The sequence below is a fragment of the Grampus griseus genome (genome assembly GCF_964374135.1).
Source record: "Grampus griseus genome assembly, chromosome: 3".
Taxonomy (NCBI): Eukaryota; Metazoa; Chordata; class Mammalia; order Artiodactyla; family Delphinidae; genus Grampus; species Grampus griseus.
In genome coordinates, this window is record NC_139019.1 from 30,533,638 (window position 1) to 30,556,184 (window position 22,547).

A 22,547-nucleotide genomic window follows, 5' to 3' on the forward strand; every position below is an offset into this window, starting at 1 on the left:
GGGCTCCATAGACTTCAGACTATAAAGTAGTCCAGGCCAAAAAAGTGGTTCTGTACAGAATAGGTCAGATTGTGTCATTTCTCAGCTCAAAATGCTCTAGTGGGTTTCCTCTCATTTCTTCTAGAGAGAGTAAAACCAAGGTCCTTTTGGTGCCTTACCTGGCCCTCCATGATCTGCACCACCCCACTGGCTGCATTCTGACCTTATCTCCAACTCCTGTTCTTTTTGCTCATTCTACAGCCACGTTGGGAACAAAGCAAGTATTCTCTTCCTGCAGGTCCTTTCTAGTAACTGTTCCCTCTTCTCGGAACACTCTTTCTGAAAATATCTGCATAACCTACTACGTCAGTTACCTGATAAACTATTCAGTCACCTACTTCCTGACCACTCCACTTAAAATATTTATTCCTGCCCCCTTGGTACGTACTATCTGCCTTCCCCATTCTGTTTTTCCCTGTACACGTATCACAGTCTTTCATATTATGTATTTTACATATTTATTAGCTTAGTATTGATTTTGGGAGGGGGTCTTACCATAGGCCTCTGTTACTGGCGGGTGGGACCTTCAGCAATAGTTAGGTCAACTTTGGAGAGCTGTTGTCATTCCCATGCATAACTTTCATCCCTGCTAGCACCACTGTTTCATTTATGAGCCTATTGCGTTAAGAGTGGAGTGGACGATGACAAAAGCTAGCTAATGTCAGCTGAACTGGCCACCTAACTTTGTCTGCATGGTTGTTCATTGCCTCTTTTAAGGTTGATGCTCTCTGAGGTTAACGTGTGATACAAAGAGCTTCATTTTTGGTGTCCACTTTCATATATCTGTCTATGTGGATCTTCCCCACATCTCCTTTTCTCAGTATCCTGATCTTTTCTAGGTTTTATCTCGCATCTCCTGGGGAGAGTGTTTCTAACCAATGTAGTTTAGACATTTTGCTCACCTGATACAGTTAACATACTGTCATGGAGATCATGGACCAGCATGAATTTCTTTGGATTCTCCAGGTGATCCAGGTCCCTTGGGACTATTTTAAGACAAAGGACTAGAAAATTAACATAGCCCTGGTTCAAGCATGTAAATGTATGCTGCTGTTGATTTACATATGACTGTCAACTGCTTTTGGTCTTCCTTCCTAATAGAAGTAGAAAACACCTGCTTTATGGGATCAGTGACTGCATAGCACTTACCTGACAGAGAGCAATAACCCTGTCTTTATATGCTGCTAAATGGGCCCTCCGGCTTTCAGTCTGTAGTCTTTAATTGGTGATTAATCATCCTCAGCCTTTCATTGTCTTTCTTTTTTGCGCTGACTGCCCCTAGCAATAAGCTACCCAGTTCCATAGACCTTTCAATTACTTCCTTTCCTGTACCTCTCAAATGCCTGAAGTATTGCACCAGCCAGTGCCTTCCCTTTGACCAACAGTTTTAGCAGTTGCATTTGCGCTGCTGCAGCTTATCAGGGACTATGTACCACCAGAGATGGGGTCCTCATTGCTAACCAGTCAGTGACACCACTGGAGTGGACTTCACAGGTCTACTTTTGCTACCAAGTCTCTCAGGTTAGGTTCCCCCAAAACATTTTGAAACTTCAGGATTTGCATGTAGGAGGTTTGTTGAGGAGTGCTTCTGGGATCAACCACTAGGAGAGAAGGTGCAGGGAAACGGCATTAGGAAGATGGAGGAACTGAATCGCTCGGTAGTTGCAACAGCAGTCTCAGCTGATTCCCGCAGGGAGATCTGAAGCTGGAATAACCCTTCTGAGATATTCCTGATTGAAACAGAGGGCTGGACCATTTTACTGCACATTGACCAGTCATTGACTGTGGGATGTTTTGGGATGGTAACATAACCTTGGATGAGGGAGTTCTCTGCGATTCAGGGAAATTCCTGAGGGTTTAGTTTAGTTGTAAGCCACCAGCAGGCCAAATCCTGGAAGCTTGGGGGAATGAGTACTTCAGTCCTGAAAGGATTGATCTGGGTGGCACATCGTAGCATTCACTACAGCCACATGGCTAGATCACTTTCAGTGGGGTGGTGAGGGTGGAAAGGATACTACAGTGCTAGAGAAATAAGGAGGGAGATGAAAACTTGTTTAGATAGCTTAGCTGTGAAGGGGAGGAGAGAGAGGGAGGGTAGTCAGAAGTTACTGAGGAGACTGGAAAGGGGTGGAATCCAGAATATAGGTAGTAGATATGCCTGGGGCAGGAAGAGGTTCATTTTCACCATTGTAATCAAAAGGAAGAAGCACGAGAGGCATTCAGAAGCAGATACATTTATAACAGTAATCAGAGGACGTTGACGCAGTTCTTATATGTTTCTTCTGGGAAAGAGCAGGAAGAATCAACAGCTACAGAGGGGGAGTTGTTTGGGTTGAAGATTTAAGGCGAGTAGAGATTTTAATAGATTGCTGTGGAGAGTGGGAGGAGAACTTAACAGGGTAGGCACTGGTGTTGAGGGCCCATTTGAGGTTGATGTTCCTGATTTTGTAGAATTAACAATTTGTGGAGTTGTATGACTGTTTTTCTGACAGTGCTTAATAAGTGAAAGTATAAACATGCTCAGTGTCTTACCAGATTGTCTTTCTTTTTTTCATAGCCATCAGATCAAGTCATTACAGTACAGTAACACAGGAGACATGATTCTTGTTGTATCTGGAAGCTCTCAGGCCAAAGTGATTGACAGAGATGGTTTTGAAGTAATGGAGTGTATAAAGGGAGACCAGTATATTGTAGATATGGCCAACACCAAGGTAAGTATGACACAATATTTTAGTGAATTTAATTAATTCAGTACACATTTACTAACAACTTGTTGGTGCTGCCATAATTTACCCCCAAAGTTAATGTCTTAAAAATAATTTATTATTTCTTGCAATTTTGTGCATTGACCAGGAAGTTCTTCTGCTTCATAGTGTCAGCTGGGGCACTAGGATAGTTGTAAAGTCCAAAATGACCTCACTCTGATGGTTTATAGCTGGTGCTCTCACCAGTGGCATTTCTTTCTCTCTTCCTCTTTTCCCTACCCCTTCTCTCTCTCTCTCTCTCTCTCTCTCATACACACACACACGCACACATTCTCTCCCTCCAACCCTGCCCCCTTTCTCCTTCCACGTGTCTAGTTTGGGTTTTCTCACAGTGTGGTAGACACTTAGTGTGGTTTGACTTGCTGCTTGGTGACTAGGTTCCATGAAGGATGAACATGGGAACTTCAGATTCCTTAAGGTCTGGTGTTGAGTCTTACACAGCATCATAGGACCAGCCCAAATTCGGGGAGAGAGGAGATAGACTTCACCATTTGGTGGGTGAATGGCAAGATCACATTGTAAAGTATCACAGGGGTTGCGAGATATGAATGCAGCCATCTTTTGAAATACAGTCTACCACAAACCTACTATGTACTAGGCTTTAGGACAAGAATGAAAAAGGGTCTCATCAATCTTTTTATGTAAAGGATTTTAGTGGTATAATGATATTTTAAAATTAATGTATATTAAATACCAATTAACTGTAGTCCCAATAATGCTATGAAGCTTAATGGCTTATTTATAATTGCTAACATATATATGGGTTGGCTGCTCTTGCCTGGGCTTGGCTCCAAGCTGCAGATAGAGTGTAGGCTTGTTCTGTGTGACTCTGTTCCTCCTTGTACAAACAGACTACCTGAGGGCATGTTTTTCTTATGGTGATGGCAGAAATACAAGAAGGAAACTCCAACTCTGAAAGCATATTTCAAGCCATTGCTCATATCATGTCCACGAACATTCCACTGACCAAAGCAAATCACATGACCATGAGTAACATCTGGTCTCTAGTGAGAGGAACTGTAGTACCACATGTCAGAGGTTGTGGATACAGGGAGGGGTGATGGATTGGGAACAATAATGCAATTTTTAATTTAGTGACCACACTGTGCAGCACTTTGTGCATTCTGGATTTTAAAAGGTTTTTATTATGTATTATATCAAGTCTACCACTGTATGAGTGGAAATTAAGACTTTATGTAGTTTTTATGTGTTGTAATATTTCTCTAAGTAAATCTCTCCTATACATAAATAAAAATGATTTAAAGGTATGTTAAAGTGTCAGTGCATATGGTTGATGTAGAATTTTGAGCCTTCATTTGAATTCTGATTTTCACTCTTTCTTCCCCTCCTATCTAGTACCTTCTTCTAGTACCTTTTGGGTTGTGCCTAAGTCAGCATCTTACATGAGATTTGATTGTCTAAGAAAATACACTCGATCCTCATTATTTGTGATTTCTGTATTTGCAAGCTCACCTACTTGCTAAAACTTTTTTGTAAACCCAAAATCAATACTCACAGCCCTTTCATGGTAACTTCCAGACATGCATCTGGCAGGTGGCAAAAAAGCATTTGAGCAAGGCGATGCTATACCTTCTTGTTTCAGTTCTCATGCTGTAATCAAGTGTCCTTTTGGAAGTCTATTTAGTGCTACATTTTTCTTATTTTTGTGCTTTTTGTTGGTGATCTTGCTGTTTAAAATGGCCCCCAGGGCTGAATTGCTGTAGTCCTGTCAAGTGTTACCTAAGTTCAAGAAAGTCTTTGATGTGCCTTATAGAGAAAATACATGTGTTAGATAAGCTTCATTCAGGAAAGAGTTATAGTGCTGTTAGCTATGAGTTCATTGTTAATGACTCAACTATATGTGTTAAATAAAAGATGTCCTTAAACACAAACATATATAAAACAAAATTATGTATTGATTGGTTGACAAAAATGTGACCAGAGACTTGCAGCAATCTAATCCTGTATTTGATAATTCAGTGTTTGCAGAACTTTGTAGACCATAACTACTGTGAGTAATGAGAATTGACTGTAATCTATTTTAGGCGCTCTAGTTGAGCTATTGGAATAAATTAATACAGTGTGTTTCAAACTGCCCTCTGCTGAAGCCTAGTGAAATGCTTCTTAATCCTAATGAGGATCACAGTCTTATGCCTTTCCTTTTGTTTATTGACTGTTTATTGAGTGTCCAGTGTGTGTTAGATGATTCAAACAGCATTCAAATATAATTTAAACATAATGCTATATGCAATTATATTGTAGTGGTGGCTTGAATAGTGTTTTTTTTCCCCCACGTATTCCACTAGAGTTTCTCTCCCCTCATCTTAAAATCATTGCCCTAAGGATTCCACCAAAGATGTTGTTTTGAGGGTGATGGTGATAAGGAAATAAAGCAGATAGGGCTCCAGATCAATCTCCCTATCTTAAACTCAAATAGTTCTGTTTTTATCTGTTTTATTTGAAGCTTTTGGGAATCTAAAACTTTATTTAAACAATGGGTTTGTGGAAAGGAAAGCTTTAAAAACTCTTATTTAACTTATTCTTTTTTAGTTTATGGTTACAATTTTGCTTAAATAATATGAGGAAGAGAAGTTTTTGCCAGTTTCTAAGCTCTTAATGATTTCAGCTGCTCAGGGCTTCTTACGTTATAAAAAGACTTAAGACTTTGTGGATTTAGGTTTTAGCCAAGAAAATTTCAAGAAGAAAGAAATCTGGTTGGTTCTGCATCTGGTTGTTTCTGCAGTTTCAGAAATATATATATGTTTATATAAATATATATATATATTACATGTAGTAAGATTATTGGGAAAGTAGGATGAGGGTGGATAAACAAATCTATGTAGAAATGTAGGAAATTAAAATATTAAGTTAAGTACCAATATGCAAGAAACAACCGTATATTGTAACTAAATATTATAACTCTCCCAATCTTGTCTAATATTATCTCTGCTTTGATTTCAAAATCATGGTTAATATTTACTCTCTCCATTTTCCAGAAGCAAATATAATTAACTATTTGTTTAGGAAACATTACTTGTTACTTAATTGTAGTCTTTGGCTTGAGTGATGGGTTTTAGAAATGCAAGAATTATTATTTGAAAGAAGCAGATTTCATTGGACACTTTTTCTTAATTTCTAAGCTTCTTTTCTGATTCCAAGAGTAATTATTAACTTGTGGCTTTACTGGAAAGTTCAACAAGTAGGACATTAAAGGAAACTATTAAATATATCTGATCTATTATTATAAAACATTATGTACTTCAAACATAAACAGGCCTTTCTAATTAGATTATTAAATTGTTATATCGTTAGATTTTTATCTCTAATCTGTGTCTTTGTGTGTATGTGTATATTTCTTTTTAATGTGTACCTATAGTGGTACAGAATTTTTTTTTCTGTTGCATACTGCAACACAATGCATTACATTACAGGGAGAGTATTCATATTTATACCTTTTAAAAATAGTTTATTGGGTTTCTAACTAATTCTTATTGACTATTAAAAATTTGGAAAATAAAAAAAGAAAAAATACTTATAACTCTACTACCCAAATATAATCACTATTAAGATGTCCGTTTCTGTATTTTTTCCTTTATGCATCTGAAAAACATTTTTTCTGATCACACCGGAACCTTTACATCATTTATTGTTTGGAGCCACATTTTACATGTTCTGCAGTCTTGGGATTGTATGCCAGTGCCTCAGGGCCTGTAGTGGGGTGGAATGAGAGGCCTTAGAGTGTGAGTGAGGGGCAGCAGGCCTCCTCCTTCGGCCAGAGAAGGTCCAATTTTGTCTGTTTTATGTGTTGGAGTTCTCTATAAGATAGCCTTTGAAAATCAGGTTCTGCTGTGTCTTTAAAATATGAAGGTCACTGATCTGGGGTTCGTGGGATTTATTGGTTATATTATCTGGGAAAATGGGACCTTACTTCTTCAGATTTAAGTCATTAGGAAAGTAGGACAAGGATAAACAGGAATCAACCCTTAAACCATTCAAAAGCATGCTTTAAAAACTGTAGTTATATTGTCATCTAAACTTACTTATTCTAAACGAGAATGTTAGTACATTACTTCCAATCAGAGAATGTTTTTCTTTTTATCTGTTCTTTCTTTTTGACCGCGCCCTGCGGCATGTGGGATCTTAGTTCTCTACCACGGATCAAACCTGCGCCCCCTGCAGTGCAAGTGCGGAGTCTTAACCACTGGACCGCCAGGGAAGTCCCAGAGAGTGTTTTTCTCTATTACTTTAAACTCTTAGACACATAGTTTGCCTTCAGCCTTTTTCTTTTTCAACATTAAAACAGTTCTGTGCCATTTATTTCATAATTACTTGGCTAAAGTGGGAGGGGACAGGCTCAGGGGACACCAGAATTCTTGAATATTTTAGTGGGCCATCTCTCTGTGAGTATACTTTAATTATGGAGATTAGAAGCTTTATAAGGAATTCTGGGGAAAAGGTATTTTCAGATGCTGTATTTATATTTGAATAGTACGTGTAGTTATTCTGATATCCAGCCACTCGAGAAAATTGCCCGTATTTGGAGATGAAATATTTTAGTCATGTCCTTTTAATGGTAAATATTGTTTCTTAGGAGTAAAATATTGTAAACTGTGAATTCTAGGTATATTTTTATTTCCTTAAGCATTTGTAACTGATGGTTTTAACTGCAAATATAAACTCTAAAAAATGCAGTGATTTAAAGTACATTGTGTTTCTTTGCAGTTTCTGAATATTTCCAGAGCTTTTTATCTAATAGAAACCCCATAACACTGGTTTCTATCCTTTTGACATATCCCCATCATTTGGGGGGTACTTTCTTACATTCTGGCACAACAAAAGTTCCTGGCTCACCTTGTACTTTTCTGTTCCGATTTCTCTAGCATTCCATGGCTCTTTTGAATAGAGAATTCTATTTACAAATCAACATCTGGGCACTGGATATGTTCATTGCTGCTGAGGTGTTAATGCTTCTAGACAATTTCAGAAGACAGAGCTGGGGCTGGGAGGATAAACCAACCAATCAAAAAATAAACAAAGTATATTAAAAAATCATGGGTTCACCCTGATATATCTAATTCTAATCCAACTTCCTAGCCTTTCCCCATTCCATATTCGTATTTCACTTCTCCAGTGAGAAACTTGGCCTCCAGCATCACCAGTATATTTTCTCATTTCTTCAGTGGTATAGTCCATAGAAAGTAATTTCAGAATTGCTACACACACAGTCCTTGTAGGAAGAATTCTAAGAAGGCACCCAAGATTCCCTGCCCCTCCCCTTGGGTGTGGATGTGACCAATGACTATGATGAGATACTTCTGTGATGAGGTTATATTGTCTGGCACAGTTGTCTTTAAGAAAGGAAAATTATCTTCAGTGCATCCTGCCTAATCAGATGAGCCCTTAAAAGGGATTGGGCTGTCCCTGGCAAAAAGGATTTTAAAATTCGAGGGATTTGACTCAAGGGTGATTCTCTGTTCAAGGCTTTGAAGATGCAAGCAGAACCTGAGTGATGAAGTTGGGTGCATAGCTATAGCCAAGGAGATTTCCAAGCAAAATGTTGAAAGTACCGCCTGGTTTCTTCTTGCTACTTATAATAAAATATGAGAGCAAAAAGGTAAACTGAGAGAAGTCTTGTTAAAAAGAAATGAGTACTAGATGATTTAGTTAATTTTGAACCTATCCAGATGGCAAAGAATGTTAAAATGAAGAAATTGCTTCTGAAAGTGTGGCATAGAGGAAAAAGCCCAGGGTGTGGCTATATAACCTTTTGCCAAAACCTCAGAAAGATCAAAAGGTCAGAATATTCAGTCACACTAAAGACTCTTTCAAGAAATGAAGCGTGTGCCTCACAGATTTTCTCAAACAAACCAGGTGACCTCTAGGAAGCTTAAGGAGGTTATTTCTTAGCCATTTCAGCAAGGGCTATGGTTAAAGAAGGGATTTCTTTTTCCCGTGTTCTTTTTTTTTTTTTAATTTTTATTGGAGTATAGTTGACTTACAATGTGTTAGTTTCAGGTGTACAGCAAAGTGAATCAGTTGCACATATACATATATCCTCTCTTTTTTAGATTATTTTCCCATACAGGCCATTACAGAGTATTGAGTAGAGTTCCCTGGGTTATATAGTAGGTCCTTATTAGTTATCTATTTTATATATGGTAGTGTGTATATGTCAAGAAGAGATTGTTTTTGCAAAGATTTTGGGGCATGGCTTTGCCTAATTCAGATTCAACAAGAGAAAGGTTTTCATTTGCTGGCTTTGAAGGTGAAGGAATCCATGTGGCAAGGACACAGCCTCTAGATGCTGAGAGCAGCCCCCAGCTGACAGATACAATGAAATAGGCATCTTAGTCCTGCACCCACAGGAAGTTGGATTCTGCCAGCAACCTGAATGAACTTGGAAACAAATGCTTCCCCAGAGCCTCCAGAAGGAAGCCCTACCGACATCCTGATTTTAGCCTATGAGACCCTGAGCAGAAAATTCAGACTTCTGGATTGGGACTGGACTTCTAACCCCCCAAACTGTTAGCTAATAAATTGGAGTTGTTTTAAACCCCTAAGTTGGTGGTAATTTGTTACACAGCAATAGAAAACTAACACGGTTCTGCAAATACCAAACATACTAAGTAATTATGAAAGTCCCTGAGGAGGTGGTAGTGATAGAGATCAGACATAAGAGCAGGAATTAGCTTTGAGTGGGAGGAGGGAATTTATTTACACTGGGAATGGAGGGATAAGGATGGGCTCATGTGCAGGTACGTTTATAGGTGGTGAGCCTTAGATAGGCAGTTGAAGGTATCACCATGTAGTCACAGGGTCATTTCCTAGTTTTGTGTTAGGAGGTGTTGGGATGAGGCCTTATGTAGGACAGTGAAGGCTTAGAATAGCTATTGATGGTGTGAGAGGAAAATTGCTGGAAGAGTTGTGGGAGCATTAATGACCACCAAATCTAAATTTGTAGATAGTCATTTGGCATATTTGTATGATATCCCTGAGTCTATTCATGAGCCCGAGGTGTTTGAATGTAGTACAGTGATGATGAGGAGGGGGTTATTCCATAACAAAAGTTGTGCATTATAAGTACAGCAAAAGGACACTCAGGTTTACACTGAGTGATTGGTTGAAATTTAGGATGTTGAAAAGAAAGTTCTTGATTTCAGAAAAGGAACCATCTGTGGACAGAGTTAGCCATAGTTGGGGCTGCTGAAGTATCTTAGAAGAGGTCGTTGGAGTTGAGTAGATCAAAGAAGAATGAATCGATCTCTTTGATATCTTCAAATGGATTTTAAAATTGCTCAGGAATTAGAAAGATTTGGACTTCAGAGTCCTTGATTCCTAGAAGTAAATTACTAAGAGTGTGATGGATTACAACAGGGGTCAGCAGGATATAGCCTGTGGTCCAAATCCAGCCTGCAACCTGTGTTTTGTAAATAAAAGTTTTACTGAAACACAGCCATGCCCATTCATTTACTATTGTCCATGACTGCTTTTGTACTTACAGTGGTAGAATTTGGGTAGTTGCCTCAATGACCATGTGGCCCAGAAAGCCTAAAATAGTTACTATGTAGTCCATTAGAGAAGAAGTTTGCCACCTCCCAAAATCAAGCTATGAACGTTTTCTCCAGCAAAATATACCGACAGAAGATCTTGCTGGCAACTTCAGAAAGTTTGGTGATTCCTGAAAGCCCATGAATAGACTTTGGTTAAGAAGAACTTTTGGATTAAAGCTCAAGGTATATTCCCTGATGCATTTCATCTCTTCATAGGAGTTGTTTCTGTTAGTTAGCTCACCATATGCCAAAGACATGGGTACTTTCATTTTTGTGGGTCACAGAGCCTCACTTCATTCAGTGAGTACAAATGGTGCTGTGGCGAGGCGGCTGTTTTACAGCGTTTGTCATGAGGCTGCCGCGGGGGTATGGACGGACAAGTACTGATCAGCACACCTCTCTGTGTGTGTGCGCGCGCGCGTGTGTTAGAAGAAACCAATAGTCGTCATGGTTTGATAATGTCCTCTCTGTATGCAAAGTTTAGCATATTATGAGAAACTAATGGATGTTTCATTCTTTCTACTAGGCTCTTTCCAGTTAAGGCTGTTAAATAAATGAGGGAAACAAGTTTTTTTTTCCAGGGGCGCCTGCCTATGTTTAGATAAAGGAGAAAGAGAGAAAACCTAGTTTATTTGATGAAAAAGTGTTTTAGTCACCGACTCTTCTTTAATAGGTGTCACTTTAAAAATTTTTCCACTAATGTTAGCCTTGGTACTGAATCTGTTTAGTTCCATTTAAGAATCCTTAGTTGAACTTCATTTTTTGTTATGACTAACTTTCGTCACTGTTTTAACACAAGGGTGCTTAACATTCCCATTGCCTTTGTCATACTCTTGTCTTTACAAACAAGAAACATTCATAGTCTTTTAGATTTCTTCAGTTTAACTTACTATTTGTGTTCATATTCTGTGTATTCAACAACTAAGGTGACCACCTTTTATCATAGTGTTCTATGTCATAAGGATCATCTTCTTTTGGTCCTCTTAGAACTATCCTTTATATTTCAAGATGCTATTTCAACTCTAGTCAACAAATATCAGTAGAAGACCTGTTTTCTGGAGCCTGCCTTCAAGACCTGTATGGGCTGGGTCAGTTTTGGGGTTGTTGTTATGTCAAAGCATAGTAAGTGGGATTCTAAGAACTGGACTGAGCAGCACCCATTGTGCTGAGAATGGGTGAATCCCTGAGTCTGGGAGTGGGAGAGGAAGATGGTAAACTAGGAACTGACTGGGAGGTAAGCAGGCTCCACATTAGATTAAGAGGCCAGGCGGAGATGTCAGTGGAGGTGGAGCTGAGCTAAGCAGAGTGGGAGAATGAAGGTGTGGAGTAGTGTGCAAGATTGAGGAAGCCAAGGCAGTTTAGGATCTAGGTCCTTGAAGGTAGGGCATATCTTGGGATTATTGGGGTGTTCTTTCTGTTGCAAGTCATGAGCTGTTTTCCCAGAGGCAGATATTTAATGGGGTGAAACTAGATCAGGTACCTATTTACTGCTTGGTATTAGAAATTCTTTTTTTTTTCTTAAATAAGCAAAGACTGGCAAATTTCTATTTCGGAAAGAGCTTAATGGGATCCCTGACAGTCCTATGATTTTACTCTATGAGCCAGTTTAATTACTATCTTTTAGTACCTTAGGTGCACAGAATTGAGGGGAACCTAACTCACTTATCTGTTCATGGCGCCCACCCATCATGCCATTCATATCTGGTGGTCAGTTCTCATAATACTGTAACTCTCAGCAGTGTCTGACACAGTTGATTATTCTCTCCTTGAAACGTCTTCTTTACTGCCCCCTTTCCCTCTCACTGCACATCTGTTCCATTGGCAAAACATGTTTTACCTACAAAGCTTCATGAATAAAGCTGCTATTAACATTGGCATGTAGATAATTTTGAAATTGTGAATCCTTCAACTTTGTTCCTTCTTTTCATGATTATTTTTTAAAATTAATTAATTTATTTTTGGCTGCATTTGGTCTTCATTGCTGCGTGCAGGCTTTCTCTAGTTGCGGCAAGTGGGGGGCTACTCTTCATTGCGGTGCATGGGCTTCTCACTGCAGTGGCTTCTCTGGTTGCAGAGCACGGGCTCTAGGCACGCGAGCTTCAGTAGTTGTGGCACGTGGGCTCAGTAGTTGTGGCTCGCGGGCTCTAGAGCACAGGCTCAGTAGTTGTGGCACATGGGCTTAGTTGCTTTGTGGCATGTGGGATCTTCCCGGAGCAGGGCTCGAAACCGTGTCCCCTGCGTTGGCAGGCGGATTCTTAACCACTGCACCACCAGGAAGGTCCTCATGATTATTCTTAAATTAATATTTTTTGAAATAATAAAATAATAAGAATAAAAAATAATAAATAATCTTGAAATAATAAAATGATTCTTGAAATTTTTTGTTATTTTATTTTCCATGTGAATTAGTTCTCTTAGTTTTCTTTCATCTTAGAATGTCTTTATTTCACCTTCACTCCTGAAGTACATTTTCTGTACATTTAACTTGACAGTATTTTTCTCTCATTGCTTTAAAAGTATTGTTCCACTGTCTTCTGGCTTTCATTAGTTTGTTTTTTGTTTTCAGTTCATTTTGTTTGGCATTCACTGAGGTTCTTAGATCTGTAAGTTTACATTTTTCACCACTTTGGGGAAATTTTTAGCCATTATTTCTTCAAAAATTTTTTGCACCTATCTCTTCTTTCTGAATCTTATATAACATGAATACTAAATCTTTTGATATTGTCTAATATTATTGTCTCTGCTCATTTTTCCCCTATTCCTTTTTCTTCCTATGGTTTAGATTGAATTATTTCTATTGACCTGTCTTCAAGTTCACTGACTCTGTCCTCTGACGTATCCATTCTACTCTTGGGCCCCTCCAGTGAATTTTTAATTTCCATTATTTTTCAGTACAACCATTTTAAAAAATTAGTCTGTGTTTCTTTGCTGAGCATGTCTATCTTTGTATTTGTTTCAAAAGTGTTTGCTTTCCCTTTTTGTATCATGATTGTAAACACTGATTTAAAGTAATTTTCTGAGAATTCTAACATTTGGGTCATCTTGTGGTTGGCATCTTTTGTCTTATTTCTTGAGAGCTGGTTAGATTTTCCTGGTTCTTTGTATGTTAAATTTTGGATTGTATCCTTGACACTTTGAATACTGTGTTATGAGATTCTGACTCCTGTCTAAACTTCTGGAGAATGCTAGAGTGTTTTTTTGCTTATGTGAATATGTGGTTTCTTTTAAACTGACGGTCAGTCTGATTAGTTTTAGACTGTATGTCCTGACCTGACTTCTGTGAGCTGTTTTTACTTCCAGTATTGGTTTAATTTCCAAAGCCTTTATGCCTTTGTATGCTGTTCTGGTTTGTCTCATGTGTGTGTTACCCAGGAGTCTGTGTGGAACCTTGATGGTAGTCTGCACCATCTTGAGATCTCAGTGCTTTTCTTCAGTTGATTCTGACAGGTTTTACATATATGTACCTCAGGAGTGAGCTCAGGACTTTTTGTACAGATTTAGATGCTATTTTTCTCTAGCTTTCATATTCCTTAAGCCCATAATTTTCCCTTTACCCTCTGTTTTCAGGAGTTTTCTGTTCTGGTGTTCTTGCTGGAAAACCAGAGACTTACTCTTTTTGTGCTATGTAGCAGTTCCTATAACTGGGTATGCCTCTGGGCAAAGCTGGAATGGGATGGGGAAATCAAGTTTTACCTACCCCTCAGCAGCTGCTTCTATGAGTTGGTGGGAAAAGAGAGTGCTGCTAGTCTGTGTTGGCATTATCCCAATGTAAAGCATAGAGTATCAGAAGGTTTCTGTCCTACAAATGCTACTGTATGGTTGGAAGGCTTAGGCTTACTTTGTTGCTAATGTTGGCCTAGTAGAGGGCATGGAACATCAAAAGTGTTCTACCCCATTGAGGTTGCTGTCCTTGCTGCTTTTGGGTCGGAGAGGAGACACCTTGCCTCTTTGGTGCTGGCCTTTCCCTGGTGTAAGGTCAGGAGAGCCAACAGATATCCTCCCCGAAGGGCTTCTCCTGTCACCAGGGAGAGGGCAGTTACTGTTTTGTTGCTGGCAGTCATCTGCTGTGATCGCCTCACAGGACCACTGCAGCTGGTTGGGAGGATGAGAAGGGCCACCTCAGAGCCACTGCTTGCCTGGTGTGAAAAGGAGGCAGTCAGTAGTTCTTTGGCCTGTAAAGGCTACTTCCATGTCTGGTACCAGCACTGAGGGGAGACCGGCAGCTTTGTTCCTTGTGCTTGCCTGGCATAGGGTAGGTCAGGTCACAAGAGCTTTGTCTCCCAGGTCCTTCACTACTCTCCCTACCCACCACGCCTACCCTCTGGAGATTGCAGCCTTTTCTTGGAACCCCGTCTGTCTGCTCTTGCTCTCAGTTGTCAATGTGGGCTGCCCCAGAGCCTATGTTGGGAAGTGAGAAGGCAGAAAACATCCCCCCAGGAAACTCATCACCTCACTGCTCCTTGGGACCTGGGTTCTGTATCCTTTTTGCTTGATCTTATCTACTATTCAGTGTCTTCTGGCAGTAACTTTTAAAATTTTGTTCAGAACTTATTGTAATCAGATGGAGTGATAGGATGGAATGTGTATATTCCATCTGGAGTGAAACTGGAACCTCCTGCAAAATATATTTTAATTCACTGCAGTTGCCTGATAAAAATTATGAGTGAGGATTTCAGTACCTGTTCTTGCAGCAGAAGCTTACTCTACTTGATTTATGTGTAATGAGAATGCTGGAAGGGGTGAATGACACTTGATGTGAAATGCAGGAACAGTGCCCCCAAACCACGCTACAAACCTGGTTTGCTGATAAAATCGTGAGGGCCACTGCCAGACATTGAATGTCACAGCTTGTACCACTGCTACTGAAGAGCAGGGAACTCTGTCTTGCAGGAGATGCAGTACTGCTGTCCTGAAGGAGAGTCCTCAGGTCTGAATGTTGTGTCTCCCCCAAGTTCATATGTTGAAATCCTAACCCCAACGTGATGTTACTAGGAGGTGGTGCCTTTAGGTAGTGATTAGGTCATGAAGGCAGGACTCTCATGAATGGGTTTAGTGCTCTTATGAAAGTGGACAGAGAAACTTCTCTTTCCCCTTCACCATGTGCGGTTATAGCAGAAAGACCGCATCTGTGAATTAGGAAGTTCGGACACTAAAACTGCCTTGATCTTGAACTTCCCAGCCTCCAGCACTATGAGAAATAAATGTTTGATGTTTATAAGCCACTCAGTTTATGGTATTTTTGTTGTAGCAGCCTGAATGGACTGAGATAGAAAGAGGGTCTCCTCATTGTCTTTGAGCCACAGCTCAAAATGAATGTTGTGGCTGGAGCTCAATTGCATTTCCTGTGTCGTATCTGTAAGGGAGGCTGGCAAAGTTGGCACCTGACTTTTTGCTTCTCTATGAGTGGTAGCCTCTGTCTTCTACGAAGAGTCATTTTTGGGGTGAATTCCCTAAACACAGAATGAGGTTCATGTTCTCCATGGCCAGAAAGAATGACACGTATTTATACAGTCACCCCATTCACACAGTTGCTCAGATCACAGGCATTGGCTTCATCTGTTATTATAGCCCAGATCCAATTCTTTAGGGAATCCTATTGTCTCTGTCTTTAAAATGTATCCCAAATCTTCTCACTTCTGAACACTTTTTTGCTGTTCCCTAGTCCAGGCCACTGTCAATTTTCACATGAACCACATCAATATCTTCCCAGTTGACCCTCTTAATTCCTATTTTGTTTTTGCAGCAGACTTTTCTTCACAGAGCAGCCAGAATATATTTTTTAAAGTATTTATTTTCATGTAATTTCAAATTTACAGAAAAGTTGTAAAATCAGTACACAGCTTCTTTATACCCCTTTTTCAGATTTACCAATTGCTAACATTTCACCCCATTGCTTTATCTCCCCCTCATCTCTTCCTCCCTTCCTCCCTCGACTAATATACACTCTCCCTCCTTTCCTCCCACCTCACTTATATACCCCCCATACACTCACACGCATATGTATACGCACATACATAAAAATTATGTATGTGTGTTTAATTTCCCCCAGCTTTTGAAAACAAGTTGCAAACATCATGCTCCTTTGCTCTTAAATTCTTTAGTGTGGTGTTCCTAATAACATTACATTTTTTTATATAACCATGAATTTAATGTTGATAAAATACTGTTTAATCCATAGTCAGTAGTTTCATCAGTTATCTTAATGATCTTGTCCCTAATTATTTTCTCACCAGTTCAATCATCATGCCTTTTTGTCTCCTTTAATTCGGAATAGTTCCTCTGCTCCCCTGCCCCTTTTTCACTTTGATATTTTTGAAGACTGTAAGCCAGTTGTTTTGTAAAATGTAGAATTTGATTTTGCCTGTTTTTTTTTCATAATTAGAGTCAGGTATGCATTTCTAGAAAGATTGACCCACAAATGATATTGTACCCTCACTTCCTCATATCAGAAAGTACATGATGTCAGTTGCATCCCAGTATTGATGATGTAAACTTGGATCACTTGTTAAGATGGAGCCTACCAGATTTCTTCTTCACTATAAAGTTACCATTATCTCTTTGTCATTATTAAGCCATTTGCAGGGAGATTTTGAGACCATGCAATTACCCTGTGTGTTACCAGACTTTCCTCCATTAGTTTTAGCATCCGTTGATGGTTCTTGTCTGAATCAGGTATTACTGTCATGATTGCAAACTGATGATTTTTCTAACTCTATAATTTATCTTATATTTATTAGTATTCTGTAAGGAAGAGCTTTCTCTTATTTACTTCTTTATTATATTAATATGCATTCAAGGGTTCTTATTTTAGTCAGTGGTTTATAATCCATTACTTTATTTATTTTGATGCCCTAATTGTCCCAGGTTTAGCTGGTGGAAGCCTCTCCAACCTGCATTTTATCGTTTTTAGCATATCCCTGTCATTTTTGCAACACTTTCTTATTATTTTAACATAACCAAATATTCTGTGTTCATCTTGTACTTTTCCTACCTCAGCTCCCAAAACAATCATTTCTCCAAGGAGCCCTGGTTCCTTTAGTGGAGAACGATATTTAGAAACCAGGATATCTGTGCTATGTTTGCTGAGGTGTCATTGTTTCTAGACATTTGCAGCATATAAAGCTAGAGAATAATTTACAAATGTACATTTACCCTTAAATTTACATCTACCTATTAAAAACCATGAGTTCATATTGATATCCCCAGTTTCAAACACCACAAAGTTCGTTCTAGTCTTCCCCTTTTCCACTTTAGTAACTCCCTTCTCCAACGGTGAGAAACTCGACTCCCATTATCTTCAATATATTTCCTCAAATATTGTTTAAATCTTCATTGTATTGAAAGCAGTTTCCGAATTGTTAACGCATACCATTGCAAAAAACGACGCAGACATATTAACTGGAATGCAGTATTTATTTACCGTTCTTTTGGTCTTTAGACTGGGAGTATATATTAGTAGTTTCCTAGGACTACTGTAACAGATGACCACACACTTGGTAGCTTAAAACAACGGAAATTTTTTCTTCCACAATTTTGGAGGCCAGAAGTCTGAAATCAAGGTATTGGCATGGCCACGCTCCCCGCAACGGCTCTGGAGGAATTGTTCCTCGCCTCTTCTAGCCTTTGGTGACTCTAGGCATCCTTGTGGCTGTGAAACTCCAGTCTCTGCTTCCATCTTCACAGAGCCTTTCCTCTTTGTGTCTTCTCCTCTTCTGTCTCTTACAAGGATACTTGAGGATACTTGTTATCAAATTTAGGGCTGACCCAGATAATTCAGAGTGACCTTATCTTGAGATGCTTAATTATATCTGAAAATATTCTTTTTCCAAATAAGGACCATTCACAGGTTCCAGTGATTAGGACGTGGACATATCTTTTGAGGGGGGGCACCGTTCAACCCACTACGGGGTGTATAGTTACTTGGGTTACTATCTGCTGTTTATTTTTTCAGTGTATTTGTTATTCATTTGAAATACAGTAGGGTTCATTTGTTTCGGTTTATATTGTTTTAGGTTTTTTCCCATCCTTATTTGTTTATTTATGAATATGTAAAACATTAACACAGGGTCAAGAATCAAATAAGAAGTTAATAGATATAGCACTACTATAGATATAGAATTACGGTGACTATTATCCAGGAAATGGACAGGTACTCTGGTAGAGAAGAACGGAATGGGCCATATTCACTTAGATAGAGGGCCAGGCAGTACTCATTTGAATAAGTAGTATGTAAGCTGAGATTGAAAGAGTGAGAAGAAGCCAGTCACCTAAAAGTGGAAAAAGGGCTTTCCAGCAGATGGAAAAGCATGTGTAAAGGCCCTGATATGGGGAAAGAGTCACATGTATGGGAGGAAATGAAAGAAGACCAGGGAGGTGTGTGCATTCTGGGCAAGAAGGAGCACAAAGTTAGGGAGGTTGTAAAGAAAGCAGGGGCTGGAAGATGTAAGCTTTTGTACACTGTGCAAAGACGTTGGAAGGCCAGTGGAGGATAAAAAGCAGTGGCGTTTTTAGAAGTATATTTTTAAAGGACGATATTGATTGCTTTTTTGGGGGGGGGTTACCTTAAACTTTATTCTTTTTATTTTTGTATTTTATTTTATTTTTTTTATACAGCAGGTTCTTATTTGTTATCTATTTTATACATATTAGCGTATATATGTCAATCCCAATCTCCCAGTTCATCCCCGCCCGCCCCCACCCCCCACTTTCCCCCCTTGGTGCCCCTATGTTTGTCCTCTAAATTTGTGTCTCTATTTTATTGATTGCTTTGTGGAGCACATTACACAAGAGTAAAAGTAGAGAGACTAGTCACAGGCCTGTCACAGTACATAATAACTGATGTAGAGACACGAGATAATGTTGGTTCATATAAGAGCTGTAGTAGTGAAAAAGGAGAAAAGTGGATAGATTTGAGATGTGTTTTGGGTTGAACTGACAGGACTAGTTAGTGGATTGAATCTGGGTGGGTAGAGAGAAGAGAGTTTAGGGGTTATTGGAGTCTTTAAGGATTACTTCCACGTTTGTAGCTTTAGCAACTAGGAAAGAAGTTTATTGCAAATAAAATGGGCAGTAAGAATCAAGATTTCCCTATTGGGCCTATTATGTTTGAAATGCTTATGACATGCAAATGGAAATGTCAATCAAGTTGATAGTTGAATATACAAGTCTTGAGCTCGGGAGAGGAAAGTGGAATCTCAAACTTCCTATCTACTCCCTCCAGGCAGTACTTCAGTCCATTCTTTCCTACTGCAGGAAGAGATTCCAGATCTCTGGTCCCTATTTGTACCTTTTTAACATGAACAGAATGTCAGGAGTTGGCCAGATACTATTTGAGGCATTGTGAGAAGCTGGGACTAGAGATGGGTCTCCAGGCCCATGTGTGGGTACTCCAGTTCCAATTCAGTCTTTCCAGAGAGCTACAGTTATTTTACTTCTAAGTCATTTAAATATGCACATTTTACTACTTTTAGTTTAGCTTTATTCTGGACCCTTTCAGAATAAGTGGCCTTGTCATTATTATACTAAAAAATATTAGGTTCTTTTCTGCCCCATCTGAACCTGACTTAGAGTATGAGACCACTATAACTTACTTTGCTACCTAGGAGGGAATTGTGTGTGTGTGTGTATGTGTGTGTTTATGTTTGAAATATATACTCTGTGATTGATTTGGTATGTATGTCAGTTTTTATACCAACATCACAGTGTTTTAATTGCAGTGTTTGTGCGGAGCCAGAGGAATCAGGATCCCTGACTTCAGGCTATACTACAAAGCTACAGTAATCAAGACAGTATGGTACTGGCACAAAAACACAAATATAGATCAGTGAAACAGGATGGAAAGCCCAGAGATAAACCCACACACATACGGTCATTTAATCTTTGACAAAGGAGGCAAGAATATACAAAGGAGAAAATTCAGCCTCTTCAATAAGTGGTGCTGGGAAAGCTGGACAGCTACATGTAAAAGAATGAAATTAGAATGCTTCCTAACACCATACACAAAAATAAACTCAAAATGGATTAAAAACCTAAATGTAAGGCCAGACACTATCAAACTCTTAGAGGAAAACATAGGCAGAACACTCTATGACATAAATCACAGCAGGATCCTTTTTGACCCGCCTCCTAGATAATGGAAACAAAAAATAAAATAAACAAATGTGACCTAATGAAACTTAAAAGCTTTTGCACAGGGCTTCCCTGGTGGTGCAGTGGGTGAGAGTCCACCTGCCGATGCAGGGGACACAGGTTCGTGCCCCGGTCCAGGAAGATCCCACATGCTGCAGAGTGGCTGGTCCCATGAGCCATGACCGCTGAGCCTGCGCATCCAGAGCCTGTGCTCCATAATGGGAGAGGCCACAATGGTGAGAGGCCCGTGTATTGCAAAAAAAAACGTTTGCACAGCAAAGGAAACCATAAACAAGACGAAAAGACAACCCTTTGAATGGGAGAAAGTATTTGCAAATGAAGCAACTGACAAAGGATTAATCTCCAAAATATACAAGTAGCTTATGCAGCTCAATATCAAAAACATCCAAACAACCCAATCCAAAAATGGGTGGAAGACAGCAATTCCACTACTGGGCATACACCCTGATAAAGCCATAACTCAAAAAGAGTCATGTACCACAATGTTCATTGCAGCTCTATTTACAATAGCCAGGACATGGAAGCAACCTAAGTGTCCATCAACAGATGAATGGATAAAGAAGATGTGGCACATATATACAATGGAATATTACTCAGCCATAAAAGGAAATGAAATTGAGTTATTTGTAGTGAGGTGGATGGACCTAGAGTCTGTCATACAGAGTGAAGTAAGTCAGAAAGAGAAAAACAAATACCGTATGCTAACACATATATATGGAATCTAAAAAAAAAAAAAAGTAGTTCTGAAGAAGTTACGGGCAGGATGGGAATAAAGGCACAGACCTACTAGAGAATGGACTTGAGGACACGGGGAGGGGGAAGGGTAAGCTGGCATGAAGTGAGAGACTGGAGAGAGTGGCATGGACATATATACACTACTAAATGTAAAATAGCTAGCTAGTGGGAAGTAACCGCATAGCACAGGGAGATCAGCTCAGTGCTTTGTGACCACCTAGAGGGGTGGGATAGGGAGGGTGGGAGGGAGGGGGACTAAGAGGGAGGAGATATGGGAACATATGTATATGTATAACTGATTCACTTTGTTATAAATCAGAAACTAACACACCATTGTAAAGCAATTATACTCCAATAAAGATGTTAAAAAAATAAAAATAAAATTAAAAAAAAAGGGCAGAAGACCTAAATAGACATTTCTCCAAAGAAGACATACAGATTGCCAACAAACACATGAAAGGATGCTCAGCATCACTAATCCGTAGAGAAATGCAAATCAAAACCACAAGGAGGTATCACCTCACACTGGTCAGAATGGCCATCATCAAAAAATCTACAAACAGTAAATGCTGGAGAGGGTGTGGAGAAAAGGGAACCCTCTTGCACTGTTGGTGGGAATGTAAATTGGTACAGCCACTATGGAGAACAGTATGGAGGTTCCTTAAAAAACCAAAAATAGAACTACTGTATGACCCAACAATCCCACTACTGGGCATATACCCTGAGAAAACCATATTTCAAAAAGATACATGCCACAATGTTCATTGAAGCACTATTTACCATAGCCAGAATATGGAAGCAACCTAAACGTCCATCAACAGATGAATGAATAAAGAAGAGGTGGCACATGTATACAGTGGAATACTACTCAGCCATAAAAAGGAACTAAATTGAGTTATTTGTAGTGAGGTGGATGGACCTAGAGACTGTCACACAGTGAAGTAAGTCAGAAAGAGAAAAACAAATACCGTATGCTAATGCACATATATGGAATCTAAAAAACTGGTCCTGATGAACCTACTGGCAGGGCAGGAATAAAGATACAGATGTAGAGAACAGACTTGAGGACACGGTGGGGGAAGGGGAAGCTGGGATGAAGTGAGAGAGTGGCATGGACATATATACACTACCAAATGTAAAATAGATGGCTAATGGGAAGCAGCCGCATAGCACAGGGAGATCAGCTGGGTGCTTTGTGACCATCTAGAGGGGTGGGATAGGGAGGCTCAAGAGGGAGGGGATATGGGGATATATATATACATATAGCTGAGTCACTTTGTTGTACAGCAGAAACTAACACAACATTGTA

The 22,547-nt window shown here is 39.4% G+C and overlaps 1 protein-coding gene across 2 annotated transcripts in view; it reads left to right on the plus strand.

The window, feature by feature from the left end:
- The window catches only part of WDR70 (WD repeat domain 70), a 312,051-nt gene that overhangs the window by 98,659 nt on the left and 190,845 nt on the right, over nt 1-22,547 (plus strand). For both annotated transcript variants that reach the window (XM_082650638.1, XM_082650639.1), the window contains one exon: nt 2,597-2,750. In XM_082650638.1, the coding sequence (XP_082506764.1) occupies nt 2,597-2,750 (154 nt within the window). The remainder of the gene's footprint in view (nt 1-2,596; nt 2,751-22,547) is intronic.